The following is a 27,010-nucleotide window of genomic DNA, read 5'->3' as shown; positions in this document are numbered from 1 at the left end:
TGATAGAAATATGTCTATTATCAAGAATTCGTTATTAGTACTTGCTTAAATGAAAAAAATATTACATATGTTATCAGCTCAAGATTTACAACGTGTTTGCTAGGAAACACACTCATTTGGAGGCAAGTGCATATCCTTGGTCATGTAAACATGTTGCACTTTGATATACCACCCTCCAGGCATAATTTTGAAAGCAATGATATGTTCCTTCTAATGATGTTTTATATCCTCTTGTTTTCTTCTTTTCACGTTATGAGAGTCCTTGCAAGAGGGTAGCATGGTAACCAAATCATTTATGCTATAGATTTTTCGCTCCCAATTTTCGTTAGCTCCTTGGCCATACTTAAATTGAATTTGCAAAGAAAGAAGTTCATCGAGAAAGGTGAATGAACTAAAAAGGAATATTAAGAAGACTAATGAAAATATATTGGGTGCCAAAAAGTTCACCACTTTCAAAAAAGTCATTATTAACTTCACAATATCTTTATTATGTCCTTTGTCAAATTTTATAAGTAAATAAGGACTTCAGACTACTAAAACATGTCAGACTTTGGAGATTTTGGCTAAAAAGGAGGAGAGAATCACGAAGGGGACTCTACTATCTCCAAAAAAGAGGAGACAAGAATATAATATTCTTACACATGTGGCAAACTCTCTTTGGCCCTTTTCTTAATCATGTGATTAACAAAAGTGCATTTTTTAAAGTGTTTTTAACCCTAATGCATTTTGAAATACATTGTCTATCTCTTCCAAAATATAGAACTTTTTAAAAATCATTTTAATGGTTTCTTTTTCCATCTTTCACCTTGGTATTCTTTCAGTTTGGAGTCTCAAATACCCTTGGATCTATAGACAACACCTTCAAGCCTCTTTGGCAAGCCCTATGTACGGATATAGATGAATGAACATCCATTTGGCAAGGCTTGGTGAGAGAGAGAGGGGGGCTTTAGACAATGCTTGGCTGGCCTTTATTGAGAATTGTGTACGCTCATGCATGGCCATATATGCATTTGCTTATGCATATTGAACCTAATGCACATCTTTTGATGAATGGACATCCATTAGAGAGAGGGGGATTATTAGTTGGCCTTTGGTGAGCACCATGTATGCATGGCCATATATGCATTTGCTTATGCATATTGAACCTAATGCACGTCTTTTGATGAATGGACATCCATTAGAGAGAGGGGGATTATTAGTTGGCCTTTGGTGAGCACCATGTATACATGCACTCGTGCATTACCATTTACGCATGTGCTTCTGCATCACTATTCTTTTATCTTTAAGTCTAGGACACCTTCGATTTAGGGTTTTTGATTGCAAATGTGTTTATCCATTGTATCTTGAATGGCTTTGAGATATCTCTATTGGAACTCTTATACTCTCTTGGAAGTTTCGTGTAGTCATCATGGAACAAAGCAAAGCCATGGATGATGTTCTAGACATAGTGCATTTAACTCCATTGAATGCAATTGATTCAATGGAATTAAAGAAAATAGCTATGACATCGTCTCTTCAATGTTTGCCTACTTGGAGCCATTCACATGGGTATGGAAGATAGTTGTTCTAATTGTATTTACATCAAGGTGTTGTATACTTTTTTTGGAGTTAATCATTTGTATATGTTGTTGCATCCAAAATGTGGAGTCTAGTAGAACAAATAAAGTTAATATACGAAAAGTGAAAGAAGTGGCAAGGCAACATGGGACGTATGTTGCTAAATTTACAAGAACAGTAAGGATTCGAAGAAACGCAAAGGCTACTTCAAGTTCTTCAGACTTTAAACGTCTCAAGGCCAAGATGAATGAGTTGTTGGAATTGCATATGAGTTTATGTACATGTATCGATCATGCACTTGCCATTTACTCCATAGAACTACATGAACAAGCTAAAGGTTGGTATGGTGTTATGTGTGAGACAAAGCACACTTAGAGTGTTCTTCAGCAAGTCTCGAGCAGTCTAGGTGGTGAAGTAAGGAAACTTTAGATGATTGTTTCTGAGACAAGCAGATTGATGAATTTGTTGGTGAATGATATGTGGGCATCATTTTGGGGGCTTAGAGATAGCCACAAGCCTGTGATTTTCCAAAGGGGTTGTCGACTACCATTCTTGCAGTTTCAAATGAATGTTAATAGGTTTAAGGCCTTGCTACAACAATTGAGTCATCAAATGAATGGTCACAACAAAGGAGGAGGACTTGCTCAAGATGAAGCTTATGAGCTATTATTATCTCACTTATTGTTTTAAAGTGCTTGGGCCACCACTTTTTTGTGATAATGTGTGCTTCCTTTTGTGAGGCCTACATTGGTTTTGTTATAACGGAGCTAAACTAAGTAAAATGTATTGGTTACATACAATGTGATATGATGCTACTTTTTTGTGATAATGTGTGCTTCCTTTTTGTGAGGCCTACATTGATTTCGATGTAACAAAGCTAAACCGAGTAAAATGTATTGGGTACCTATAATGTGATGTGATGCCTCTTTCTTGAGGGTTGGTTTGTAGAAAGAGGCATCGTATCGTGTCTTGCAATCTAGATAGAACTTTATTGATTTTTGCAATATAATGCATATGAGAGTAATATTCTCTGTAGAATGCTTAGTGTATGGTCTAATTATAATATTTGAATATTCACATCTCTCTCTCTCTCTCTCTCTCTCTCTCTCTCTCTCTCTCTATGTGCAACATTTGGTTCAATGTATAAGGATAGATTCACATTTTTAATTTTGAGTATGTATCTGTTGCTCTCCGGATAAACTTTAAGCTACTATTGTCTTGCTTTTTGTAAAGTGCTTGGGCCACCATGTTTTTGTGGTGATATATGCTTCCTTTTTGTGAAGCTTGCATTAGTTTCGAAATGTAAAGAGTGAAACGTAATGGGTATATACAGTGTGAAGCCTCTTTCTTGAGGTTCAATACCTATATAAGGACTTATTATATCTTGCAATCTAGAGAGAGTAATATTCTCTATAAAATGTTTAGTGTATGGTTTAATTTTAATATCTAGCATTTAATATTTGGATATACGCAACTCTCTCTCTCTCTCTCTCTCTCTCTCTCTCTCTCTCTCTCCAATATTCGGTTCAATGTATAAGGACTTGCATTAGGTTAGAATGATATGCATTTTTTTCTCTTTTGAAGAGTCTCTGAACTTATTGAGCACACACACACACACACACACAGAGTTGTGGTCTTTATTGGCCTTTTTTTATTTGGGTTTGGGTTAATTTTGATTTTGGCTACTAGCATTTTAAAGTGCATTGATTTGTGCTTTTTGTAATGTTATGTACTTTCTTTTTATGAACTTGCATTTCATGGGCTAAGAAATTAAGTAGCACTTTTGATGTGACAAGCTTAAAGACTAGACTACATGTATTAAGTTTAAATATTAACTTATAGAAATCTTGCAATTTGTGAAGAAATAACTCTGCTACTATTTTTGTCATGGCAAAGGTAATTCTGGAATCTCCATCAAGTGTCCAATAAGCATTGGCATAATTTCATGTTAAATGCATATGTGTTGGTTTCTCTCTCTCTCTCTCTCTCTCTCTCTCTCTCTCTCTCTCTCTCTCTCTCTCTCTCTCTCTCTCTCTCTCTCTCAACTCTTAGTAACACCCATCTATAACATTCAAGGAAGTTATTAGTGTTGGTAATAATTTAAGAATCCTGATGTTTTATGTATACTACACATTCCTATTGAAGAATTATATTGCATTTAGGAAAAAGCTTTGAAAATCATTTAGATATCCAGTTTGTACTTAGAGATTTGCATTTGGATTTGCATGTAGATCATGTGCGGAGAATTTAATGTTGAATAATGTTAAATGCATATGCATTCGTTTGGGTCTCTCTCTCTCTCTCTCTCTCTCTCTCTCTCTCTCTCTCTCTCTCTCTCTCTCTCTCTCTCTCTCTCTCTCTCTCTCTCTCTCTCTCTCTCTCTCTCTCTCTCTCTCTCTCTCTCTCTCTCTCTCAACTCTTAGTAACACCCATCTATAACATTCAAGGAAGTTATTAGTGTTGGTAATAATTTAAGAATCCAAATGTTTTATGTATACTGCGCGTTCATATTGAAGAATTATATATTTGGGTTTGAGTTATATGCTTGGGGGATTGCTTGTTGGTTAGATAGAATTTTTTTTGTCTCTCTTTGGATCAATATCTAATAATATAGAATATAAAAATATAGAGTTTTGATTCTGACTACTAGGGTTCCTACGCGTAGGAGCATTGTGCCCGTTTAAATTGCTACAGTGTTTTGAATTATGTGATTCTAGATTGATTCTACTTTTAAGTCTTTTTGAAAATATTGATCACAATCAAGTCTCTCCCTGAAAGAATGCATGGTCTCTCTTGACGTATAGGCTTTGTGAGAATCCAATTAATATGGGATTTTCACATTAGGCAACTAGTAGAGATTATGTGTTACATGTTCATAGGCATAAACTCAACTTTACACGGCGTAGACGGCAAGTTGCTAGGCTTAGGACTTAAATGGTTCGACTACAAACAAAACATGATCAGAGGGGGCAGAAAGAGATGTGTTCTGCTATGGTTGGGTGCCAGAACATTTCATAGAGAGGAGCTCTAAATCATATATAGCTTGATTCATGCGAGAGTTCAGAGTTTAGTGCATAGTATGCAAAATATGTATGCCTTCTCACGTGGAAATTTTTAAATGGGAATAGTAAATCGATTGAGCAACAATTTGCTATGAATTATAATTGCAATACTATCTAGGAAATGTTGTGGTTAATGAGTTAATTGTCAATAATGCTCCAACCTTTAGCCCTCAAAATGAAGGTTTTAAATAAATTTTGCATGCTTTACTTATGATGGATATTCATCCTGCAACTATAATATTGCAATTTCAAGACTTGACTATGCATTCTATGGGAAGTCTTTCTAAGATATGTAAGTGATGTTTGGCTAAATTGTGGAGATGTGAGATTCAAGTGCAAGGATCGATTTTGTTTGGTAAACATTGTTGCCGAAATGGAAAAGTAATATCGCCACCATTGTAACATCCACCGCATGCCATTGCATGATATGTTGCATGGTATGCATCCTCAAAGTAGAGTATTTAAAAATAATATATGGGCATATAATAATGCTCTTACATTTGTGTCACTTGGTGCCAACATTGATGAGTTTTTGTCTGTTATGGGGAATTCTTATACCTTTAGAGTGCATGGCTCCATTTATCATCGTATAGGTCCTCTGCTTCCTAATGTGCAATGACAGGAAAGACCAAGATTTGCACAACCTTATGTTTATGATATTGAGCATGATTTATCTAATCGATTGGGTGTTATGCCTAATTTATTACCAAGTTTACTTGGGTAGCTTCAGTTTATGATTCATCAACACAATGTATATGCAAAAGCTTTTAGATTTGTTGGTATGCAATTGCAAAACAATACCTTGCATGATTTAAGAATGACTATTTTTGGAGTTCAACAGACTAATAGACAATACTAAGCTCCAGTGGCAATTGAAGCTGTAGCTATCATGCCAGGATAAGGTGATAAGAATGCTCTTGATTGTCAAGACATACATGTTTATAGTCAAGATGGATGATATATTGCTATTTCAAACTTACATAGGGCATATACGCCATGCTATATGTTCTTCTTTTTCCTATGGGTGATGATGGTTGGCATGTAAAGGTACCTTATAGTAATGTCAATATTCCAATTAATATACATGGATTGTCTAATAAGGACTATGTTATTCAAATGCAATTTTATGCATTTTGACTACAAGTGCGTGAGGACATTTTGGTATGTATGTTGCATGGTGGTTGATTGTTGCAACAATTTATTATTGATGCTTATTGTAGTATAGAGCAATGTAGGTTGGCTTGGTTCGTCAAAATCAATTAGTTTTACACTCAAAAGTTTATAAAGGCTTGGCATATATGATGGGAGTGATGGATAATGGGTCAGTACAAGTTATTGGTGCCTCTGTTGATAAAAGGGTGGTTTTGCCACCTTCTTTTACTAGTGGGCCAAGACACGTGTATCAGTTGTATCAAGATGCCATGGATATAGTGCAAAATAAGGGGAAACTTGATCTCTTTGACAAGTAATCCAAAGTGGTCAGAGATAACTAATGCTTTGTTTCCTAGATAGAATACTTATGATCTCGTCCTGATTTGACTACTCGAGTCTTTCATAAAAAACATGCTGATATGATGCATACATTGTTGAAAAGGAATCTGTTTGGAAATGTTGCAGGCTATGTTAGTGTAATTGAGTTTCAAAAGCAAGGGCTATCGCATTTTCATACTTTGTTGATTTTAGAGCACCCTTTTAAACCCTCTGAAGCATGCCATTATGATATATTTGTTTGTGTCGAGTTTCCTAATAAATCAAAGTTTTTGGCTTTGTTTGAAACTATCTCAAAATGCAATGTTCATGGTTCTTGCAATGTATAGAATCCCAAGAGCCCTTGCATGCATGATGGTCAATGTGCTAATTTTTTTTTCTCAAAGGTCAGTGAATGTACATATTCCATCTGGCATGGTATTAAAAGGACACTCTATCGAAATCTTGGTTTGATAGTGTGTATAGTGAAGTATCCACAATGAAAAACTTTGGAGCATATTTTAGTAAGCATGCTATACTTGCAGCACGGAATACAAAGGTGGCTTCTTTTAATCATCATGCATTGCAATTGATGCCTAGAGAGGTTATACAGTACTATAGTGCAGATTCAATTGCAGAGATGGATGATAGATCATTTTTGTACTCTGTAGTAGAGTATTTAAATACACTAGATCTTGGAGGTGAGTTCCCTCCCCATCTATTACTGCTAAAGATGAATGCACCTATTAATCTACTTAGGAACTTAAATCCAAGAAAAGGTTTGTCTAATAATAGACGGTTGATATGTAAGGCATTCAATAAAAAGGTGATAGATACTAAGATAATAATAGTAACAAATGTAGGGGAACGAGTTTTCATTCCTAGGATTACTTTTATTCTTAGCGCTTTGCAATTTCCATTTACTATGAGGTGGAGGCAATTTCCTATTCAACTGGCGTTTGCTAGGACAATCAATAAGTCACAGTGCCAGACTTTGTTTGTTGTTGGTCTTTACCTAAAGACATCGGTATTTACACATAAACAATTGTATATTGTATTTTCAAGGGTGAAATCCTCATGCGATGTGAGCGTCTTGTTGGGTGAAAATGGGAGCATTATGAATATCACGACGAACATTGTATACAAGGATGTACTTTGGAAGATGCAATAATATGTATTGCTTTTTTGCAGAGATGCATATAGAGATGTGTTTTTTGGAGGGTGAAATGATATGCTTGCTTTTTTGGAGAGATGTATCTATTGAAATTGATAGCTTCATAATCCCTACTTAGCACATGTCTGAAATGGCCTTTATGCCATGTTCGGTTGGCATATACTTGGTAATAACTAATCATTTCCTATACTATATTTAATTGTTTACTCGACTTTTGCAAATGCCTACTCCAAGTTAGGGCTATTATCTAACTTCTGAGTATCAAAAGGAACTGCAATGTATGTTATGCATAGTAACAACACATGATATTATAAGAAGAACACTTGCAAGGGTCATTGAGAGTTTATATAATGATATCAATATAGAGATTTTACTTCTAATTTTTATTGAGCTGGTGCATTATGGATATACATAGTGTTTTTGAGTGCATATGGGTGAAGCTGAACAAGATAAGAGGTTTTGACAATCTCATTCTAATAGAATGCCAAGGGGGTGGCCGACATATGAATTTAAAGACCTCAATTACTTTGTGATGCTACATCAAGCTATGACAATGCCTACGGAGTGGTTTGCAAATGTTAGGTCAGATTTTGTTATTCTTAAAATAAGTAATCTTTGTCAATTGCTAGATGTATTTATGTTTACATTGTAGCTTTCTAAAATTTTAGGTGCAAAAAAGAGAGAAAAGACTATCATGTCCCCACTAGTACCATCGCTAGGACGAGGAGTGGCGATGGGACTTGCTTCACCTAACCATGATATATTGGAGAATGGAAATTTTCCTGATGATTCTTCAAAGAAAAGAAAGCTTAATTTTGGTTAGGCCCCATGGGAAATTTCTAATTTTTTGTTCGTGTTGGGGTCCTTTTTGTAACATTTGGATACAAATGCATAGGCACAATCAAGGAGTAATGCTTTGTGGTTTGTTGATACTTAACTTTGTGGTGCAAAGTTACTAGCATAGTCTTTAGAACAAACTTTGGTTTTAGACTCTACTTCACTTGTGTGTATTATTAATACTAAGAGTTTGTTTGTAATACTTGGATACACTTAGACTTTGTGGTGTATTTCGTGTATCTTTCATTTATGGTTCATTTCAGTGTAGCAATGTTATTTTTAATTGTAACATTCAGGGATTATGTAGAGCTACTTCTAACTGCTATGCAAAGGAAGTATAGATACAAGTTTACAAGTTTGGTGCATGGTCATTGCACATATATATGAGTATTTGTACACCTAGATACAAATGCATGTCTAGCCTTTTATACATGCATATACGAGAGAGAGAGAGAGAGAGAGAGAGAGAGAGAGAGAGAGAGAGAGAGAGAGAGAGAGAGAGAGAGAGAGAGAGAGAGAGAGAGAGAGAGAGAGAGAGAGAGAGAGTGTGTGTGTGTGTGTGTGAAAAGAGAAGGGAGAGGTGTAAAAGGGGTGAGAGATTGAGGGGTTGCAAGTGGAGGAGAGGGGTAAAAAAGGGGAGGGAGGGAGAGGTGAAAAAGGGGGGGAGAGAAAGAGATAGAGGTTGCAGAGAGAGGAGAGAAAAAAAGGGAGGTGGGAGGGAATGAGGAAAAGATATGCGAGGGACAGAGAGATGGGTAACAAATATATGATAGAAAAGTCACAAAGAGAGGAGGGGGGTGAAAAGGGGTAAGGAGAGAGAGGGAGAGAGGCAAAAAAATAATGAGAGAGATTTAAGACAGAGAGAAGATAGTAAGCAAGCATGTGATTTCTTATAATCAAGGATACAAAATATGCATTTTGTATATCTTGTTTATGGTCAGATGCAATGTTATTGCTAATTGTAACATTCAAGGATCATATAGAGCTGCTTCTAGATATCATGCAAAGTAAGTATGGATAAAGTTAACAAGTCTAGTGCGTAATAGGTATTGTATACATATATGAGTCTCTATACACCTAAATGAAAATGCATGTCTATTCTTTTATACATGCATGAGAGAGAGAGAGAGAGAGAGAGAGAGAGAGAGAGAGAGAGAGAGAGAGAGAGAGAGAGAGAGAAATGGTGTGTGAGAGAGGGGTCGCTAACAAAGGAGAGGGATAAATAAGGGGAGGGAGGGAGAGGTGGAAAGGAGGGGAGAGAGAAAGCGATGGTGGGTGCTGCAAAGAGAGGAGAGAGATAAAAATGGAAGAGAGAGAGAGAGAGAGAGAGAGAGAGAGAGAGATCAAATATGTGGGAGAAAAATCACAAAGAGGAGAGGCGTGAAGGGTAGGGAGAGAGAGAGATTGACAACAAATAGTGAGAGAGATTCAAAAAAGAGAGAAAATAGTGAGCAAACACGTGATGTCTTACGCTCAAGGATGCAAAAGAAGAATATGTGTTTATGTTATAGTTGTGCAATAGAAGCGAAACATGTGATGTTTTCACACTCAAGGATGGCAAAGTTACTGCGCGATAGGGAAGCAAAACTACTGTGTGCCTTGCGCGGGGATAGCCATGAAGGGGGATAGCATTCAAGAAACTCTAGTAATAATAATGATTGATTGATTATTAATTAATAATAGGTGAAGCAACAATAAATGCTCTTTTTCTTTGTCATTCGGATGAGAGGTGCTGACTGGACAAATTGCATCGCGTCATCGTTTGTGACGATCTACTATATTTGTTGAGACTTGGCCAAAAGAGCCACGGTGTAACATGCGCGAGCTGTTCCTCCACTGCTCCCGATACTGTCTGGTTGTGCACCCGCAGAAATGGCGAGCTGCAAGAGCATGACGGCGCTCCTTCTCTTTCTTCTCGGCTCCTGCTTTGAATCCTTCACACAGGGCCATGTAGGATACCTTCCCCTTCGTTTGCTCCAACAGTTTGCTCCTGAGTCGTCACTTCTGTCTTGTCCGTGTCGTTTTTCAATTGTTGATTCTGATTGCCTTCCCAATATCATTGTCGTTTCTCTGTAATTGCATTATAAGGTGCCTTCCATGTTCTCCTCGCATGATCACGAACAATTAGACCTTTACTAGTCAAGTATACGAGAAGCTTTTCTGTGCACACAAACCTTGATTGCACAATGTGGAGAAGGTTTTCAGGTCACAAAATTACATTTGAAAGATCACGCAATGGCCTTAAAATGAAGTTGAAAGAAATGAATCAACTTGCAACTCTAATCATTGCATTGCAGAATCCTCTTCAGTGTCTTTTTTAAACGTGTAATCTTCCATGTGATTGCTTTTCTCAAAAATGAAGTCGATGGATTTTTGCCTTAACGCCTGGTTCTTAGTGGTTGGATAAAGCCCTGCTTGTTTTCCTTACCAGGGAGATCCTATCATTGCCGACATGACCTGCCGCGCTGAAGTTTATGGGCAGGATACTGGCAAAGAGTGGTTGGGCGAATTTTTTCCTGATATTCCTGCAATCAAATATGAGGTATAGTGTCTCCAGACACCGTTATTTCATGCTGTCTTAGCTTGAAGTTTAGTATCATCTTCCCATGCACATCTGAGCTTTTGATAGCAGAAAATTTTAAATATAAGAGCAGTTTTCCCTGTAACTATTAACTAGTCCTCGGTTTGTATTAGATACCATGTATCTTGGTGATGAATGCACCGTAAATGTACCAATCTGTGAAGGTGTTTATATCATGCCTTTACAGCACATAGTTATTGTGCTTTCACTGTGAATACTTCCATTTCTGCGATCACACCTTTGCTTTGACTCTTTGGGATAGTAATCAAATAGAAGTTTTGCTGATTCTGAATTAAGTTTGGGTCAATTAGTTCTCTGTCATAGATGGATTCCCAACTACGTGTGGATCAATGTACCTAGTGTCCTTGTAGTTATTTGTCATAAATGTTCCTACTTTAGTTTATCTCTGTTATAGATGCACTCTGGCTTGGTAGTATCGCCGCCTTACTTAGAACTCCCTATTTTTGCATTAAATTGAAACCTCATTGAGCACTCTTGGTCATCGATGTCCACTGAAGATTGGCAATGGCAATATATCGAGCACTTGTAATGGGGTGGCCCAATCTCGTAGGTGGTTTGTTCAAACCTGTAGTTACATTTTAATGAAGAGTGTGCTGTCTGATTCTTAGACTTTGAGCATGCTGTATAATTGTAAAAATTTTGCATTATGAACATCCTGATATTACCAAGGGTGGTGAATAAGCTTTTGGAAAAGGGGTTCCTAGCTCGTTTCCTTATTTCTCTCCTACATTGCTGATGTATAAGAGATCTGGATCTCTTTGTATGCATGTGTAATGGACATCAAGAAACCTACTGTCTTGTAGAACCTTCTAGGACTTTTCTAGAAGGTAGTAGGTTTCTTGGTGTCCATGACAAGGCCAGAAAAGAATTAGAGATACATGGCTTGAATTGGAACTAAAGAGGACCTCTCTCTCGCAGGAGCCTCATAGCAATTTGGTAGGATCGAAGGGCTTGTAGCCCAATATCCCTATTTATACTAAAGTTGAGAAGGTTAAGGGGAAACTTTTAGATGATGATATTATTGATGATATAAGCGATGACATAAGCAATGCTAATGCAAGCAATCTTCTAGAACCTTCCAAGAATATTCTAGAACGTCCTTAGAATATTCTAGATCTCGAATTTTCTAGAATCTTGTAGAAGTTTCTAGAAGATACTAGATTCCTTGTGTCCATGACAGCATGTGGATTACAAGGCATGATGTCTTTGATAAATGCATAGTTCTTTAGAAATAGACTTGGGTATTCTTTTCACGTTATTCCAAGATGTTGTGTATAACCAAGAGAATGGCCAGATCCATAGAAAGATGGAAGGCCTTGCCGCAAACTCAAGGAATTCATCCTTAAGTCTCTAGTTCATCTATTGAACGATGCCAATTTCTTACAAAATCTTGAACAATTTACTGTTTTTCGGTAGCTATCAACTCTTGAATCCCCTCAATTCCATAGCTAGGGGAGCCCAAATTGAGTTTTCTCCAATCGCATGCAAATTAGCCATCTCTAGAATCTTACTGAGTCTACAGTCCATTGACAGTAAGGCTTGTATCCATGATTGACTTTGCATCCACGACCTTCATAGATAATTGAGGCATAGAGGAATGTATCCCAATGTAGCTATGTAAACCCTAAACTTGTAGAATATAAACTTGGGATCAATAATTTCCAATCAGCAGTAACTCAGAGACAATGAAGACTGAATATGTATAAATGAATAACAAATAAATACAATGCTCAATGTAGCAAATACACTATGGAAGGTTCAAGGTGAATACTGAACCTCAAACTCCTCTCTCTAGGACTGGGACAAAAAGTATGAGTTGGAGAGAGTGCCATACTTTGACGGATCTTGAATTGTAGCAAACGGATGTGTCTGGTAGTAGCAAACACACATCAAATGAGTCTGAATGAAGCATGACAGCTTGGAGATGAAGTAGTTTGATGAGGAAGGCAATAAATCTGCAAATGCAGCCAGTTGAGGTGATGTAGCAGCCATGAGACAGCAGGAAACACTTAAATGCAGGCTGCTGCTTATGTGACAGGGCTGGAGACAGCAAACATAGATGCTGATGCTGACGTGTCAGGCTGGTGACATCAGATCAGGGTCAAATGCAGCCTGTAGGGTGATGGCAGCAGGCTGAAAATAGTGCCAGCAGGAAGAGGGGCTGGACAGCAGGTGCTAGTTGTGGACAACAGTAGACAGCAGCTCAAACTGAGATATCCCCTGTAGATGGTGTGTGGATAGCAGAGATGGATGCCAACAATTTGCAAAACAGGATTAGGCTGAGTGGTGGACAGCCTTTCTATTTATAGAAGTGTGGATCCTTCCAAATTAGGGTTTGGCTTGTGGGACATAGACACTCTCGAGGAACACACATTGTTTAATGAAACTTTTGGTAACAATTAAGTTTTGGGGTTGTACTTTTAGCTAATTAGTTTATAATGTATTTTTTAGCTCAATAGAGGGGGAAGGGAAATGTGAATGGATGGGGGATGAGTGAAGCTGATCACGGTTTGCTTCTCAATCTATGTCATGGTCATGTTGACATTGCAATCCTCATGACCATGTGTTGGGGGTAAAGGTGTCTCCGCCGTGCCGCCCCGTGTATTACTACATTGACAGTATCCGCCACTGCACACTGCAGGTGGCGGGCGCCCATCACGTCACTTTATTCTTTATTCTTTTAGTGACAGTTTGAATAAAGGAAGGCCCGGTCACACATTGTGACTGTTGGAGTTCCCATTTCTTGTCTCTCTCTCTTTCTTTCTCTTGCTCTCCCGCCATAGCTCGCGTGCAAGCTTCGATCCTTCTCACCTTTCAACTGGTATCAGAGCTTGGCATTCTCTTGCTCGAGCTCGACTCGGTGCTTCCCGACCTTCGCATCGACTCGCTTCACGCATTGGGTCTCCATCCCGGCAGCCATATCCGATCTCCCCGAGCTCCCGTCACTCCCCGGCTTCCCGAGCACCTTCCCGGCCTATTGAGGCACCTTCAAGGCATTGATACTGAGTGCTGGAAACAGGGCAGCCACACTTGGCATTGGCATTTGATGCTTATACTCTACTCCGGTTACCTTATTTGATGCCCGTATGCGGTCTACTTCCTACCCGGATGTATTGGGGATGTATGCATTTGGTTTGACCATGATTTTGGCTTGAATTTGGGGCTGAAATCTACTGTTTAGAACAGTAAATACATGCTGGAATAACAGTGGGTTGAAGGTACTTTACATGCTTTGGCACTTACCTACCAATACCGGATGTATGCTTTGAGTTTTGGCATGATGTCTCTGACATTTGGGGACGGCTTGGAGCATATGTATGAGATTATGGGATGCTTTTGAGCTTCGCATTAGCTCCGTCTTCACTGGCATTTGGACCAACTTGGCATGCTTGTGGATTGCCTATGCCTCATGTCTCTGCTTGACAGTTAGGCTTTTGCATTACATGCTTTGGTTCGTGACATATGCTATTTGGTTCCTGTATGGATTTGGATGTATTTGAGCATTCCCGGCTTACTTGATCACTGATCTTGGTTGCTATTTGGATGTCATTGAGTTGACCGAGAGCTTATTTGGGCTTATGTATTGCTTCATGGTTAATACGACCGGTGCTTCATGTATGTCATGCTCTCTTGGATGCGCTTGATGCATTGACAGGGTCACTTATCACTGGTGCTTTCTCTTGGGTTGTTTGAGCTTCTGAGCTTGCTTTGTACGCCTTTTGTGCCAGTGGGAGTATTTTACATGCTTGCTTGACCTTTGACAGTTGCATGCTATTGGAGCACTTACATGTATTTGGAGCAGTTTATGTCTTGAGCAGCTATATACGCATTGAGACTTTGGGATCATACTCCGATCTTTATGGATATGCATTGATGTACTCTTGGTTCACAGGATGCTTATGAGCTAAGTCTCATATTTGGATCTTTCTTTTTGAGCAGACACCTATTTGTGTCAGGTTTTGGCAGTTACAGGAACACTCTGCCTAGAGTGTCTGGGGGTGTGCCTTTCACTGGCAGATGTTATTTTGATATGCTTCGGTATTGAGCTCATGTTCTTTTCACTGTCATTGGCCTTGCTTATGTCCGTTTCATGCCGGCTTTGGACCTAGCATTGTTTGCTTGACATTGGATCCTATTTTGGGACAGTTTGCTCTCTAGACTGCATACTTGCAATTTATTACAGCAAGCAGTTATTGGTGGACTGAGGTGTACTTTTCATGCTAAAATATCTTGATTTGGTGTACCGCACCTAGTACTAAGTGGGCAACAACTTTTGGCACACTTTGCTCGCCCTTTGGACCCCGTTTTGGTCATTTTTGGGCAGTTTCTGCAGTAAAACAGCAAGCAGTTTTGGGCTGTTTGGGCATTTCTAGCCTGCATAATGGCGTCATCTTCGCATGATAGTGCCATCTTTAATATTACAAAGTTGGATGGTACCAACTACTCTTATTGGAAGAGTCAAATTTGGCAGGTCTTGGTGCAGAAATCTCAGATTAAGCCACTTCGGTTGAGTGGGGAGCAGCCTGAAACTATGGACAATGACGACTGGCTTGAACTTGATGAGCTATGCAAGTCTACGATTGTATTGTCTCTCACTGAACAGGTACATTATAATGTATTTGAGGAAGCACAGAGTGCATGGGATCTATGGAATAAGATCAAGAATCTTTATGATAAGAAAAGTCCGGCAAGTCAAATGTATTGGTTGAAGCAACTTATGGATCTGCGCATGAACGATAATGCGACTATGTCTGCTCACTTGAGTCAATTCCATGCTATACTGAAGAACCTGACTTCGCAGGATATCACCTTTGAAGAGGAAGTAACTCCTCTTTTCTTGCTTGGGACTCTGAATGAGTCATGGGATGTTTTCCGTACTGCTCTTTGTGCCTCTAGTGCTACTCTAAAATTGGCAGATGTTGAGAGTGCTCTTCTTCAGGAAGAGGTGAATCGCAAAAACTTGGATGCCTCTCGTGGTAGTCATGCTTTGATAGTTAGAGGCAGGAATGACAGGTATGACCGTGGTAATGGCCGAGGCCGTGACTCGCAGAAGGGTCGGTCTAAATCTCGTGGCAAGTCGCGTAGTAAGTCGCGTGGGCGCAATGCAAATGTCACTTGTCATCATTGTGGGAAAAAGGGCCATATTAGACCACAGTGTCATGAGTTGCGCAATGAGAAGCGCAAGGATAAGGGAAAAGATAAAGTGCAGGAGAAGTCCTCTGATCGCAGCATAGTACCTGCGAAGTCCAGCGTCAAGATTGAGGAAATTAATGTCACGCAGACTGAGGAGTCCGATGGTGGTGATGAGTTTATACTTGCAGCTAGTTCTTCTGATGCTTCACACTTGACTGAGACATCTAGTATGTATGCACAGTGCTGGTTATTGGATTCAGGTGCGTCCTTCCATGTGACGCCTTACCGTGAGTGGTTTCACTCTTACCGTACTGTATCTGGATCAGTCAAACTTGGAGATGACAGGTCTCTTGATATTGTGGGCTGTGGAGATATTCAGTTGCAGTTTTCCACTGGCAGTTCCTTTTTGCTCAGGGATGTACGTCATGTACCTGCGCTTACGCGCAGTCTTATGTCTGCAGGACAGTTGGATGATGCAGGGTTTCATGTTTGTTTTAGAGATTCTGCCTGGAAAATTACCAAAGGCAGACTTGTGCTTGCTAGAGGCGCCAAGACTGGCAGCCTCTATCCTCTTGTTGTATCTGGGTCTTCTGTAGACCATGTTTTGGCAGTGGGCTCTATCCCACATGTATCACTTTGGCATGCCCGTTTGGGGCATATGTCTTTAAAGGGAATAAAAATGTTATCCGATTTGCAGTATCTTCCGCCTTTGGATTATGCATGTTTTGACTCGTGTGATCATTGTCTTTATGGTAAGCAGAATAGGTCTACGCATAAGAAATCGGGTAAGCCACGCATGAATGAGCCCTTGGCATTGGTGCATTCCGATGTTTGTGGGCCTATGCCTTGCATGTCTATGGGTGGCGCGAAGTACTTCGTTACCTTCATTGATGATTTTTCTAGGAAAGTGTGGGCTTATCCCATAAAGCAGAAGTCCGATGTCTTGGCAGTTTTTCAGAGATGGCTTGCTCTTGTTGAGAACCAGACTGGGTATAGGCTGAAATGCCTTAGGACAGATAATGGGGGAGAATATGTCTCGCATGCTTTTGAGCAGTTTTGTGATGATAGAGGTATTAAGCGTCAGTTGACCGCCCCTTACATCCCACCCCAGAATGGTTTGGCTGAGCGCATGAACAGGACTATTCAGGAGCGTGTGCGCTCTATGCTTAGCCATGCAGGCCTACCACAGAGTTTTTGGGCTGAGGCAGTTAGTACGGCAGTGCATGTCATAAACCGATCGCCTTCTAGTGGATTGGGTTTCCAGGTTGCAGAGGAAGTTTGGGCTGGTAAGCCACCCTCTTATGCGCATCTCCGTGTCTTTGGATGTGAGGCATTCTGCCATGTGCCTAAGGACAAGATGAGTAAATTGGATCCAAAGAGCATTAAATGCATATTCCTTGGCTATGGTGAGTCAGGAGAGATGGGCTATCGCCTATGGGATCCGCAGGCGCGGAAAATAGTACGCAACCATGATGTCGTCTTCCATGAAGACAAGATGCACAGGCAGCCTGAGAAGGTGGTTGAGATCCGCAGAGTGATCTTTCAGGAGGAGCCTAGAGCTCCAGCACAGCCAGTAGTACAGCCTGTAGCAGTTCCTCCACAGGGCCAGGGTGTTGGACAGGCAGTTAGACAGGCAGTAGAGCCTGCGGTGAGACGGTTTGCTAGAGACAGACGTCCACCTGACAGATTTCAGCCCTCTATGCATTATGTTTTGGTTACAGATGCAGGAGAGCCTTTCACTTATGATGAGGCTATGCGCAGGGGTGACAGTCACTCCTGGGAGAGGGCTATGCAGTCTGAGATCGACTCCCTGCATAAGAATGAGACTTGGGATTTGGTTGCCTTGCCTAAGGGCAAGAAGGCTTTGCCATGCAAGTGGGTGTACAAGCTGAAAAGTACCCCTGGACACCCCAAGCCGGCATACAAGGCTAGATTGGTAGCAAAGGGTTTTAAGCAGGAACATGGTGTGGACATTGATAAGGTCTTCTCTCCTGTGGTTAAGATGACCACCCTGCGCTTAGTCTTGGCTTTAGTTGCACAGCTTGACTTAGATCTATATCAGATGGATGTCAAGACGGCTTTTCTACATGGGGACTTGCATGATGAGATCTATATGGATCAGCCTAAGGGCTTTGTAGAACCTGGCAGGGAGCACCTAGTGTGCAAGTTGAAGAAGAGCTTGTATGGCTTGAAGCAGGCACCTAGGGAATGGTATCATAAGTTTGATGCCTTTATGCAGTCACAGGGCTACAGCAGGAGTGCTATGGATCCGTGTCTTTACACGAAGAAAGCCTGTGATGGCAGTTTGCTTATCTTGGTACTCTATGTTGATGATATGATGATAGCAGGGAAAGCTCATGATGAGCTAGATGCTCTTAAATCTCAGCTGAAGAAGAGCTTTGAGATGAAGGATTTGGGACAGGCCTTACATATACTTGGGATGCGCATTAAGCGCGATAGGCATCAGGGGCTTTTGTATCTCTCACAGCGGGAGTACATTCATAAAGTCCTTGAGCGCTTCCGCATGCAGGACGTAAAGCCTATTGGCTGTCCATTACCTTCTTATGTGAAGTTATCACAGGCCGATTGTCCGCAGACAGATGAGCAGAGGGCCGAGATGGCCAAGATCCCTTATGCTTCAGCCGTGGGCAGTTTGATGTATGCCATGATAGCCACTCGTCCAGATATTGCGCATGCAGTTGGTGTTGTGGCACGCTATATGGCTACACCTGGCAACAGACATTGGGATGCCGTGAAGGGACCACAGTCACTACACCTAGGGTTCTCCCTAGCCCCCCCTCCCCACTTCACACTTAGGGCACATCAAGGGCAAGACTTTCAAACCTGTTACCCTAAGACTTGCACCGCACCTCCAACGAAGCACGAACTGGGTCCTCAAGTGTGAGACGTTACCAAGGGCTTGCCCAAGGTTAGACCCATCTCCTAGTTCCACTGCCACGGGCACCACACACTACACGGCGAGATAGACACGCCCCTTAGGGAGTGCACAACTTTTCTTGCAGGTTATGTTCGAGTTTCAAGAAATGGCTACCTGCGGAAGAGGCTCACCCACGACATCCTTTAATGACTAAAACTTCTTTTCATGTGCCAGCATCCAGCCATCTGCCTCTGCTGATGGCTACCATCTGAGGCCGAGTATGTTGCAGCCACTGAGGCTTGCAAGGAGGCCATATGGTTAGGCCGTCTAGTTGCTGACCTTGGGATTGATGCTACACCTACACTGCATTCAGATTCTATGAGTGCCATTCAGTTGGCTAAGAATCCGGTCTTCCATGCGAAGACGAAACACATTGAGGTGAGGTATCACTTCATACGTGGTGTCGTGGAGGACAAGTCTGTTGACCTTGTCAAGATCTCCACTGACGAGAATCCTGCAGATCTACTCACGAAGAGCCTCACTACTGAGCGCTTTGCCTTCCTCAGGAGGTTGATGGGCATTGGATGAGATGTCACCTTTCCTCATCCCTTGTACCTATGTACATTTGTACTGTCTTTTCTTTTTTCTTTTCTCTCTCACTAGGGCAGATTCGCCTTTAAGTGGGAGGTTGTTGGGGGTAAAGGCACCTCCGTCGTGCCGCCCCGTGTATTACTACACTGACAGTACCCGCCACTGCACACTGCAGGTGGCGGGCGCCCGTCACGTCACTTTATTCTTTATTCTTTTAGTGACAGTTTGAATAAAGGAAGGCCCGGTCACACATTGTGACTGTTGGAGTTCCCATTTCTTGTCTCTCTCTCTTTCTTTCTCTCGCTCTCCCGCCATAGCTCGCGTGCAAGCTTCGATCCTTCTCACCTTTCACCATGATGGTCCTTGTGATTATCCTCCCAATATGGGTAGTCTTCACAATGATCCTCATAGTGTTGTCGGATTTCTTGGTGGTCCTTGCAACTCGATTGATATCATGGGCCACAAGGTCTTGCCAATCATAGTGGTCCGACAACCTGAATTCTTCAAAATTTGCAAACAAAATGCTGTGTTTGTTGAAGAAGACTGCTGCCCATGAACAATTGGTTGCTCCCTTGAGAGAGCCTTCATGTGAAGAGAATGATTAGGTTGAGAAGAGGGTAGAAGGGGAAGAAAACACAGCAGTAGCTGAAAAATGCAGTAGGCTGAGATCTCTCCATACAATACACTTGGTGAATGATACCATGTGAGTGCACAGTATAAAAGCAAGAAAACACACAAAGAGAGAGAGCATAGATGACAATGAGGGAAACACAACTTTGATTGGAATGAATGGAATGAAAGCTGAATACAATTACCTTTCCATGTGGGACTAGATGGCAAAGGTAGGAGAGAGATCCAACTGAGGAGAGAGGAGATAACAATGCTCGTTGGAGAGAGAAGATTGATCACGACAACTAGACGTGGAGCGAACCTATCAAAATGATGAGAGGACAAAAATAGCCTAGAGAGCAGCATGTTGGCTGATTTGCAGCCCAAAAGATGGCAATCTAGAAGTGTAGGTTTGAGTAAATAGAGTGCTAATACTTGGGCCAAAAAGTGGTTGCCTTGTCCAAAGAGGCGTTTGTCCAAGTTAGTTGCCCATGAACCATAGTGACATGGGATGGCCATTTTCAAGCTTCTTGAATCTTATCTTAGGCCCATCCTATCCCCATACCATCCTAGTCTCATGCCTATGTTATAGCTCTTGTCATGGTGACAGGGAACAATAGTTATTGTCCTAGTCCCTTGTTCCCATCCTTGTATCCAAAACCCATCCCATGTCATAATGCTTTGAATTGGTTGGCCTAGGTGTGAAGTAATTGTACGATTAATTGATAGAGAATGAAAGATAATGTGCAAATCAATTGATGCACAATAACTCAATTACAAAATGCGAGGTGATGAATTAATGAATGAGGATGAGTACAATGTTCAAGGCGATCATAATGAATAATGCCACACTTATGTGCTAATAATGCACAAAGTGTCTTTTTTATAATAAAAGCTAACCCTAAATGGCTTAATCATCGTAGAAAACCCTAATTGAAACTGAAACCAGCCGTCCTTCTTAAATAGGGTGGTAATAAACCTGATTAAGCACTAATTACGGCAAGCATAAAAGTCACATAAACTGAAAATACAAAATTTACCACTTAATCTTTGTGAGATGAAGTCAGGATCGAAGCTCAGCACAGAAAACAGTAGATAGTGTGAGAGTGAAGCACAATGCCCAATGCAATAGACTAAAAGAGTGTGTAGTGAAAGTACAAGGTACAATATTTAACCTTAGGGTTGTAGGGGGTGTTCACACCTGAACACGATAAGTGCCCATAAGTTTGTGACATAAGCACATACAAAATAAGACCGTAAGTCTGGGGGAAAAAACCTCTACTACTAAGAGTAAAAAGTACCCCAGTGTCCTATTGATCACCGACACTCCTTTATGAGCATAGGCGTAAGTGAGTCGTAAGTGAAATACCCAACAAACCCCCTGGAGTGAAGAGTGATCAAGAGTGTAAGGATCATCTGTCACCAAAGGAGATCAAATTTAAAGCATCGTGAAATGCTTCAAATTTGTCAGGAGGAAGAGTTCTAGTGAAGATGTCTGCCACATTACTAGTGGTAGGGCAATAGACAAGGCTGATATCACCTGCATGTAGCCTCTCTCTGATAAAGTGATAATGTATCTCAATGTGTTTCGTGCGTGCATGAAACACTGGGTTCCGTGCCACTGCAATGGCACTCTGACTGTCAGTGAACAAAGAAGTAGGCTCAGTAATACATATATCCAGATTAGCTAGCAAGCGTCTAATCGATATGCATTCAACTGTGGTAGTGAAAGTTGCCTTATATTCAGCTTCACATGATGATGTGGCAAAACAGTGGACTGTTTCTTGCTAAGCCAAGATATTCAAGACGAGCCAAGAAAGAAACAATTGCTACTAGTGGAGTGATGTGAATCATAATCACCAGCCCAATCAGAATCACTGTAAGCATTTAACTGCAAAGGTCCCTTCTTGACATAAAGCAATCCAAGAGATCTAGTACCCTGTAAGTAACGGAAGACACACTTAACAGCTTGCCAATGTGACATGTGTGGCTGATGCATATATCTGCTCAGGGTTGAAACTGCAAACTGTATGTCTGGCCTAGTGTTGCATAGGTAAATAAGATATCCAATTGTTGGAGCATGTGTGTGTATATCAAACAAATCACTATCATCATGTAATGATAGCTTTAGTTCAGGTTCCATTGGTGTACAGATTGGCTTGCAATCTTGTAAGCCAAACTTCTCAAGAAGTTTACCAATGTATCTTGATTGTGATAAACCAATACCTCTAGCATCATGTATGAATTGAATGCCCAAGTAATAATGCAAAGACCCCAAGTCTAACATGTCAAAAGTTTGCTGCAAATTTTGTTTAAATGCTGAAATTTGATCAGCATGTGTCCCTGTAAGCAAGAGATTATCAACATATAGACAAATGATCAACATGGATCCCCCCTCTTTACATACGTAAAGGGTAGACTCAGATGAGGTATTTATGAACCCTTGGCTAAGCAAGAAAGCATCTACCTTTGCATACCAAGCTCTAGGGGCTTGTTTCAAACCATACAAAGCTTTTTTCAGCTTACAAACCAATTGTTCCGATCCCTCAATTGCAAAACCAATGGGCTGCTATATATATACTTCTTCATGAAGTTCCCCATATAAAAATGCAGTTTTAATATCTAACCGATGCCCAATCCATCCATAATGGGCAGCCAAAGCAAACATAGACCTGATGGTCGTCATGCGGGAAGTAGGAGCAAATGTCTCCTCATAGTCAATGCCTTTCTTCTGTGTATAGCCTTTAGCTACAAGCCTTGCCTTATATTTGTCAATGGATTTATCTGCATTTCATTTCAGCTTGTAGACCCATTTGGTTCCAATGGCTTTCTTGCCAAATGGCAAAGACACTAAATTCCATGTTTGATTCTTAATTATAGAATCCAATTCAGCTTGCATTGCTACCATCCAATGCACACTCTGTTGTGCATCCTCAAAACATTCAAGCCCCTCATCATCAAGTGTGCTTGCTGCCATAACAAACTCCATGGTATGTGCAATATCATGCATATGAGCTTGCCTTCTAGTACGACCAGCCATGGGTGCATCCAGATGACTATCTTTCATAGTCTGTAAATACCATCTAGGCATTTGTCTTGCCTCCTAACTGTGCATGAACTCTTGCTGAATTTCAGTTTCAGCACTTTGCTGAATATTCAGATCAGCCAATGGCTGATTTTCTGCATTTTCCAATGGAGTAGATGGCTGAACATTGAGTTCACTTGCTGAAACTCTAGCTGAATCACCAAATGTAATGGGCAGCAACCCTTCAAATACATCATGGGCAGCTTGATATGTATCTAAACCAACAAGGGACAATTCTGATTTTTCATCAAATAATATATCCCTATTGACAAACACCTTTTTAGAAACAGGATCATAGAGTTTGTAACCTTTGCTTTCACTCTTATAAGCCACAAAAATGCATTTGACAGCCTTGTTATCTAACTTTTTTCTGAGTACCTTTGGAATGTGTGCATATGCAAGGCACCCAAAGGTATGAAAGTGTCCAACAGATTCAGTTGTTCCAAGCCTCAAAAGGTGTAATTCTTCAATGCTTTGGTGGGGGCATCTGTTCAAAACATGGCAAGCACACATGACGGCTTCCATCCAAAAACTGTGTGGCAAGCTCTTTGCTTTCAGCATACATTTGGCTATCTCCATGAGTTACCGATTCTTCCTCTCTGCAACCCCATTCTGCTGTGGAGTATAAGTAGTAGTGTACTGATGGCAATGCCCTTTTGCTTTATAAAAGAATTCATCATAGAGGACATGTATTCCCCCCCTTGGTCTGAACGAAGAGTCTTAATTTTACAACCAGATTGGTTCTCAATAAGTGCAACAAAAGCCAAGAATGCATCATACACTTCTGACTTTTTAACCAAAGAATAGACCCAGCAGAATCGTGTAAAATCATCAATAAAAGTCACAAAATAGTAAAACATCCTCCCAATGACTTTGTTTGCATAGGCCCACATACATCTGAATGCACTAATTGCAACTTGGCTGTTGCTCTAAAAGCAACATCACGGGGAAATGAAAACCGATGCATTTTTCCCAAAATACATCATTCGCATAAGTGCTTAGGAGGTTTCTCCAGAAGAGGTAATCCATCTAGCATCTGTGTACGCTGTAAGAGCATCAAGCTGCCAAAGTTCACATGCCTCATCCTAGCATGTCATAACTCTGCTTGTATCATAGTAGGAGTAAGAGTGGATGCCAAGTACGCTGATTGATCAACTGAAAGAGCATCCAACTCGTATAACCCATGACATAAAGTGCTTGTCAAGACCAAAGTCATGTGTTCTTTGTCTCTCACCATGCATCTGTCATCATCAAATGTGACCTGCAATCCATAACGTGCCAAAGAAGAAATAGAGAGCAGATTCCTCTTTATGCCTAGCACAAAGAAAGCATCCTATAGGCGGAGAATAGAGCCATCAATGGCTGTGAGCACAATCTTCCCAATACCTCTAATAGGGTATGATGCATTGTTGGCACACTATACAGACTTGCCAATTGGAGCTGCATCAACAGAAGCAAATAGATCTCTGTGAGATGTTATATGTCTAGAAGTACCACTGTCAAAAAACCAAGTGCCTGCATCCTCAGGAGAGCTAAATGCTCGATCAGCCCAAGAAGTGTTATAACTGTATATGTAAAAGCAATAGTCCTTGTATGCAACAAAGAACGCGGACTCAGTAGCAGTGGAACGAGTATCAGAAAGAGACATTCCTGACTTCTTCTTCTTCTCCCTGGTGATTCGCTTTTTCCACTCAGTAATGTAGTGGCTTGGCTTCTTGCAATAATGGCATTTGCCCTTTTTGGCTTGTGTGCTCCCTTGTTTTTTTACTTGTTGTGATGTGCGAGAAGTCCCTAAGCTCTGCGGAGCATTCTTTACTTGGCTGCCTTTGCCCTTCTGTCTAGCTATAAAAGCCTGCTCAGAGGCTATAGCATCCACACCACTATTTTTTCTTGTTTGCTCCTCCTCTAGAAGCAAACAGACTAACTGAAGAAAAGTGATTGACTGCGGCAATCCTCATGGTGAGGTTTAGGGCTGTATGAAAAGCCAAGTACGAAGGAGGTAATGAGTTCAATGTAGAAGATATTATCTGTGCATCTGAATAGTACTCATCAACATTCATGAGTTGCTCACGCAAGTCCTGAATTTTGTTCAAGTGATCCTGAATAGAATCACAATCCATTTTCAATGTCTCTAGCTCTTTCTTTAAGAAAGAGATGCGAGTCTCATTCTTTCCTGTAAACATTTGCTCCAAACTTAGCCACGCTTCTCGTGAAGAAGCTACTGAACGAATATGGGAAATGATGGACTGTTGAACTGCCAATGCAATCAGCAACAAAGCTTGTGTATCCTATGTCTGATAAATTTGCCCAGAAATTTGCATCCACCCTGTTCGGGACATGTATCCACAGATTTGTGTCTGCGTGGATGAAAACCCCCTCTTCAGAAATTAATTCTGGAATAAAAAAGGCAAATTAAAAAAAAAAACCTTAGAAATGATGAGCTGGTGGCGGGTTGCAGAGACGTTGTTGACCACAGGCAGATGATGTCAGGTCAGAAGGGTGGTTAGCGTGGTTTTGACGGGCGGCACAGGGACCAGACGGTGGCCGTTGTGGCAGATGGGCGGCCTGAGCAGGCGGCGAGCTGCAGAGGCGGCGCTTTAGACAGATGGACGGGCAGCGCTCAGCAGGCAGGCGGCACTCTGACGACGAGCGTGGCCAGAGCCAACGTGACTGACGGGAGCGCTGGGTAGAACGCTAGCGCTAGGTGGCACAGTAGGGAACCAGGTGGAGCTGACGGCAGGAGCTACGGGGGCTGGTCAAGGCGCTGCTGTAGTGGACCTAGCAATGCAAGTAGCGGACCTCTTGGGCAATGGCGACAAGGGGCAGGTCTTGACTGAGTGAGGAGCTCCCAAAGGCTAAGCGGAGCTGAGCTGAACGGAACCTTAGCTGAACAGAGCCAATGCTCTGATACCAAATGTGAGATGAAGTCAGGATCGAAGCTCAGCACAGAAAACAATAGACAGTGTGAGAGTGAAGCACAACACCCAATGCAATAGACTGAAAGAGTGTGTAGTGAAAGTACAAGGTGCAATCCTTAAACCTTAGGGTTGTAGGGGGTGTTCACACCCGAACACGATAAGTGCCCGTAAGTGTGTGACATAAGCACATACGAAATAAGACCAGAAGTCTGGGGGAAAAAACCTCTCCTTCCGAGAGTAAAAAGTGCCCCAGTGTCCTGCTGATCACCGACACTCCTTTGTGAGTGTAGGCGTAAGTGAAATACCCAACAATCTTGGACAATGGACCGCTCGTTGATTCCAAAATTGGCACCCTCGATTCTTCAAAATTTCCACCTCCAGTGACTAGAATTGCTGGAATTTGCTGAGGGAAGATGAGAAATGGCTAGAGGATGAGAGAGAATGTTGTAGAGAGAGAAAATTCTGACTTTTATCGCGAAGAACTAGAGGAATTCAGTTGCTGCCCTATCTTGACAGCCCTTGAGGACATCGCCTATTGCCAGGAAGCCCAAGAAATGCAGTCCTATTGGTTGTTGTTGTTTACTTGTGTAGGGCCTCCTCAAGCTGTTGCTTGCTGTTTGGGCTGCAATGGCCGACTGGAATCCCCTCCTGTTGGTTAGTGATGGCTGCAATAGCCTCTTCGTCTATTGTTCCACCTCTAGAATGAGTTCCCTCCCTCTCTCCCAGCTTCCAACTAGCCTCTTACCTGCTTGCATGGGCAAGTTTTGCCCAGTGGCAGCCTTCCTAATCCATTTTCAAGCAATTCTGAATATTAATTTAATAATTACTTCATGCTTTAAAAAAATCTGACCAGCCAATAATTAAATTGGCCAGGCCAATTTATCACTCGAGTATACTTGAGCACCCATTTTCCCTTGTATTGGTGTTAAATAATTAATTCTTAACAAGTTCCTAGTGTTACCATTGACAGTTAAGGCTAATTAAGTGATCCAGGCCAATTTTTGACACCAAGTATCACCTAATACTTATTAAGTACAACTTGTTACAACTTTTGCATTTGGCATCAACTGATATCTTTGGGTCCTAGGTCCCACATT

At 41.1% G+C, this 27,010-nt stretch overlaps 1 protein-coding gene across 1 annotated transcript in view; it reads left to right on the top strand.

Annotated features, from left to right (window-relative positions):
* The first annotated feature begins 9,889 nt into the window (after window positions 1-9,889).
* Window positions 9,890-27,010, top strand: part of LOC148019705 (xylose isomerase family protein) — a 150,754-nt gene continuing 133,633 nt past the window's right edge. The window contains exons 1-2 of the mRNA XM_087699849.1: window positions 9,890-10,047; window positions 10,529-10,639. Coding sequence (XP_087555975.1) covers window positions 9,970-10,047; window positions 10,529-10,639 — 189 coding nt within the window. The 5' untranslated portion in view covers window positions 9,890-9,969. The remainder of the gene's footprint in view (window positions 10,048-10,528; window positions 10,640-27,010) is intronic.

The sequence above is a fragment of the Lygodium microphyllum genome, chromosome 19 (genome assembly GCF_053477565.2).
Source record: "Lygodium microphyllum isolate KBCC chromosome 19, Lygodium_microphyllum_v1.1.10, whole genome shotgun sequence".
Classification (NCBI taxonomy): domain Eukaryota; kingdom Viridiplantae; phylum Streptophyta; class Polypodiopsida; order Schizaeales; family Lygodiaceae; genus Lygodium; species Lygodium microphyllum.
This window is presented reverse-complemented; position numbering and strand designations above follow the sequence as displayed.